Source organism: Brachyhypopomus gauderio, unplaced genomic scaffold (genome assembly GCF_052324685.1).
Source record: "Brachyhypopomus gauderio isolate BG-103 unplaced genomic scaffold, BGAUD_0.2 sc51, whole genome shotgun sequence".
Taxonomy (NCBI): Eukaryota; Metazoa; Chordata; class Actinopteri; order Gymnotiformes; family Hypopomidae; genus Brachyhypopomus; species Brachyhypopomus gauderio.
Window position 1 is genome coordinate 2,138,973 of NW_027506876.1, and position 4,811 is coordinate 2,143,783.

General features: G+C 40.3%; 1 protein-coding gene across 3 annotated transcripts; it reads right to left on the reverse strand.

Moving 5' to 3' along the window:
* Nucleotides 1–219: 219 nt before the first annotated feature.
* On the reverse strand, nucleotides 220–2,700 carry dguok (deoxyguanosine kinase). 3 transcript variants are annotated; one of them, XM_076987135.1, is made up of 8 exons: nucleotides 2,541–2,700; nucleotides 2,183–2,298; nucleotides 1,870–1,979; nucleotides 1,478–1,587; nucleotides 1,205–1,352; nucleotides 935–1,050; nucleotides 665–764; nucleotides 220–471 (listed from the first exon to the last, which is right to left on the reverse strand). In XM_076987135.1, exons 2-8 carry the CDS (start codon nucleotides 2,229–2,231, stop codon nucleotides 445–447), a joined length of 660 nt encoding a protein of 219 aa, XP_076843250.1. In that variant the 5' UTR covers nucleotides 2,232–2,298; nucleotides 2,541–2,700; the 3' UTR covers nucleotides 220–444. The 3 variants fall into 3 exon arrangements, with proteins under 3 accessions (XP_076843250.1, XP_076843248.1, XP_076843249.1); XM_076987133.1 differs by having other exon boundaries at nucleotides 1,478–1,671; XM_076987134.1 differs by having other exon boundaries at nucleotides 1,478–1,671; nucleotides 2,183–2,280; nucleotides 2,541–2,696.
* Between the last annotated feature and the right edge of the window lie 2,111 nt (nucleotides 2,701–4,811).

Genomic DNA, 4,811 nt, shown 5'->3' on the forward strand with positions numbered 1-4,811 from the left:
TCCTCCATTATCCCACTCAGAATGAATGGGGAATCCCACATTTAAATATTCATTGTGTGATTTGCATGGACCTTTTAAAGGTAAATGTGGGCGGTGCGAAGGTGGAACGCAAGGCTGGGTCACCTGCGCACACTTACAAGCAGGTTGTGATTTATAAAGAGGAAACAGCGTTCAGGTGTGCGTACGCATGCTTTTTAAAATCTGAAACTACACATGTAATAATGCACATTGAATTTATTAAAAGGTGAATGAGATGCAATCACACATATCAAACTAGTGATGAACTGGTTATGATTCAGTTTTGGTTAGCCTGTTACATTAGGCCTGTGTGCAGCACATTGCTATCCTGAATACAACAAGACACACAGATCAATGCTGACTGGAGGAGCTTCTGACTGGAGGAGCTTCTGTCCAGGGTGCTCATGGAGTTTGGTCCTTTTCTTTTCATAAGCCACTGAAGAAAGTTGCAGCCTAAAAAATTAATGGATGAATGAATGAGTGAATGAATCAATTCATATAAAGTACTGAACATTATGGCAAACATGACTACTGAACAATATCAAAAAGAGGAATTTGCACATCCATTCAAATGAATTCAGTTTTCTTTTAATTTTCTAACACACGATGCATTCACATATACCTATACCACACACACATACTGTACCTCTCTAATAAGTCTGGCTTGCAAATGAAGATCTTTCTCAAACTGCAGACCAGCATCCAGGACCAAAACAGGAAGATTCTTCAGATGTTGAAAATGAACTCTGCCATGTAATGACCAGGATGTTTTTGTTATGGTTTTTATTTGCAATTTGTAACTGGCTGTTATTGAAGCCTTCCACAGATCCTTCCTGGAATTTGTGTTTGAGTAATACAGCTGCTTGTAATGACACTAGTTCTGATAGTTTCTCTTGTAAGTGTAAAGCAAACTCACTTTGTAGATTTGTTTAGGAGCCAGTTGTCATGTTGCATATGCAGTGATTCAAGGTACTGGAGATTGATCCCCTGTTCCTCCACTCTACCCCGCTGCTTCAATCTCTCCATGCAGGTCTACGCGACACATGTACATTACAAGAAAGATTTGCCTGGACTGGTGTTTACACAGAATACCAGCTAAGGAGGTTTAACATTGAAATGTTATCATACATCAGTCATGTATGTATGTTCATATTGTCAAGAATGACTAAGTTAATTTACCACACACCTGTGGAGATGCTCTGAGGTATATAATCCCTTCCAGCTGTACCTTAGGACCAAACTGCTCAACAAGAAAGGAATGCCAGTCCTGATACACAGCCCACTCTGTGGAATTTACACAGCCAAGCTCAAACATATTTTGAGCAAAAATGTACCTAAAAAATGAAAAGAAACAGCAAACTGGGCAGTTGAAGGCAGGGAATCACTGATCCGCATAAGAGGCAGAATAATTTGTGCCACCCAGACTTATTTTTAATTGCCCTTGGTAATGAGCAATTACCTATCGCTATAAACGGAGCGTTCGTAGACCTGCACGGCGTCTGTGGTTTGCAGTAACCTGGAGGGAGGCGGCTGAAGCTGGGTACGCAGACGGCTCATACAGGAGAAGGTCTGAAAGGTGTAGGACCAGCGCTTAGGGTCCTGATACATCATCTCCAACAGGTTGCTGGCCGTTTGCTGGGGAGATGGCACTGGCTACCAAAGGGATCATGGACAAGCAAAGGAATACTTAAAAGCCTCAGCACTAACAAATCTCCAGCACTGCATATAATAGAGGCAAATGCCATTGCAGATTGTGGGCAATATTTAAATCAGTGGTTGACCAGCAGGGAGCACATATTAACAGCAGTGGAATCCTCACTGGAATCCTTCAGTGCATGTTGATTTACTGACTTGTGAGGTAGCCTCTTCAACATTTTGCCATTTGGTGACAGGTTCGGGTATTACTTCCCAGTTTTGTCCAGCCTTATTTAGAAACTTTGCAAAAGTCGACTTCCCAACCGCTGGAGTAAAAAAAAAAAAAAAAAGATAAATAAAGGAACACATCAAATTGCAGTAGTGATCTACTGCATATATATACACATATATAATATATACACACACATACATATATATAATATATACACACACACACACACATACATATATATATAATGCAGAATATTTTAATTTCATTGCAAGTTTTAAAAGTTATTCAATGATTTACCTATATTCCCCTCAATAGAGACTCTCTTTACCCGTCTTACTGCATTCATTGCTTCATTCGTACGCGCAATGTCACATTCTGAAATCTTTTTCGCTGAACTGTGACAAAGAGAATAGCTGTACAGAGAAAGTGTTTTTAAAACATGAAGAAAGAGAAATAAGACATAACCTAGCTATAAAAATCGTAGGTTTAATTTTATTATGCAAGACCATTTAATGTAATTCGTCGTGTTAATTCAGAAGATGCATCTTCAACCCCGAACTCAATCTTAGCTGAAGTGTCCCTGCACGTTATTGGTTAGCTAACAATGCTAATTATCCAGACTCCAGTGCATACGAAGTCTTGGTATTAAACCAACCTTGAGATTAGGAATTGTTGTCCATTTTAAACGCTTTGGAAATCATGCTCAACGTCATATGTTGACACGCGTGAATATTTTCATTAGTTCCTGTGGAAGGTGTGGGTGCTAAACTACATGGCACCGCCCAGCGAGAAGCTTCAGAGGTTCTTCCGGATCACCGATGTTTTAAGCTTCAAGTTAAAAGACCTACACATATTAAGAGTACCTACACTCACCGGCCACTTTATTAGGTACACCTGTCCAACTGCTCATTAACGCACATGGCAGCAACTCAATGCATTTAGGCATGTATACATGACCAAGACGACCTGCTGCAGTTCAAACTGAGCATCAGAATGGGGAAGAAAGGTGATTTAAGTGACTTTGAACATGGCGTGGTTGTTGGTCCCAGATGGGCTGGTCAGAAGCTGCTGATCTACTGGGATTTTCACGCACAACCATCTCTAGGGTTTACAGAGAATGCCCCGAAAAAAGAGAAAATATCCAGTGAGCAGCAGTTCAGTGGACACAAATGCCTTGTTGCTGCCAGAGGTCATTGGGCAATGGCAGGACTGTTTTGAGCTGACAATGACAACAGTAACTCAAATAACCGTTATAACTGTCTCGTTATAACTGAGACATGCAGAAGAGCATCTCTGAAAGCACAACACGTTGAACCTTGAGGCGGATGGGCTACAGCAGCATAAGACCACACTGGGTGCCATGCCTGTCAGATATGAACAGGAAACTGAGGCTACAGTTCGAACATGGTCACCAAATTGGACAATAGAAGATTGGGAAAAACGTTGCCTGGTCTGATGCAACCACACCTTTGTTAACATAAAATTCAAGGACCTTTCGATGACTTTCCAGGACCAACTTCCTCAAATTCAAGGACAGCACCTGCCAGCATTTACCTACTGTTATCCCTGAATATGTTATCAAAAAACGATGTTAATACAACGCAAATTCAAAAGACTGAATGTCATTTCAAGCCATGCATCCTGAAATTTTCTGTGCATGACATTAAGCGCTGATTCTACAAAAACTTCACTCACACTCAACATGACTGGCAATTTAGCAATGCACCTGTGAGAAGGTGACATTCACGTAAAGTGGCTACAGTTGTTGAAGGATCAACAACTACCTACAGGAAACACTAGCTTTCGGTGCTGAACAAACAAACAAACTTCTCTACAGGTGAATGACCAAACTTTGCCAAGTAAAAGTCAGCATAGGCCCTGTAGAATCAATATAATTTTTAATGAACTTGTGCTGGCAAAATAATGACACGTTGACAGTAGACAAATAATAATAACAATAATACACATATGCATATACACATACAGTACCTACATAAAAGAGCAAAGCCATATAATGAGATTAGAACTATAGATTTATAGAGAAGTCTGGTGTGAGATGATTCTAGCATAGTTTTTAAATCTACTTAATAAAGAATAATATTCATTCATAAAGAGAACAGGGCCCGTATTTATCAAACTTCTTAGAGTGGAATTTTGGACTTAAGTGCTGAAAAATTCTTAGATTTGCTCCTACTCACAGAGTTAAGTGTAAGTGCCAGTTATCAAAACTCTCAAGTATAAGAATTACTCTTACTCTCCCGAAAAGATAAGACTGCTCCAGAGGACTGATAAGTCGTTAAGAGTTGCCACTAGGGGGCTGAGATGGCACTGAGAAGACAGAGACGCGTGCGAACCTTCATTTTAGGTACACATTTCAATTTTATAGATATATAAATATGCACATAAATATGCACAATGCACAAATATGCACAATAATTAGGCATTAAGATAAGCATGGGTTTAATTTTTTTTTTCGTGCAAGAGTGTAATATTCATGTTGCGATTTTAATACTTTAATTTTAAGCTTTGACGTCTGCCTTGTCAGTTATTGTATGTCATTTGGGAGTGAGTCCTCTGCCAGACTTCCTTCAGACGCTCACTTTTCCTCCGGCCATTCATGACTGGAGGTGTTTGGAAGCGCTGTCAGAGAGGGAGGGGCAGATGGAGAATCTGCGCTCAAGCCAGCAGGGTCGGGAGCACGAGCAGCTTCTTTATACTGACGGATGCAATTATTTTGAAGTGACAATTAGCATCACAGTGTTTGTGCGCAAATCTAAATAAATGATAAAAACCTTGTCTTTGAGATAAGTATTCGAATTTCATTAATGCAGGATCCTGACCCACCTCCACTCCACAGATCACCTTCCCCAATGATACGCTGCACCACCTCACAAACTGCGCTAAGAGGCTTGCCCGGTGGTCGTCC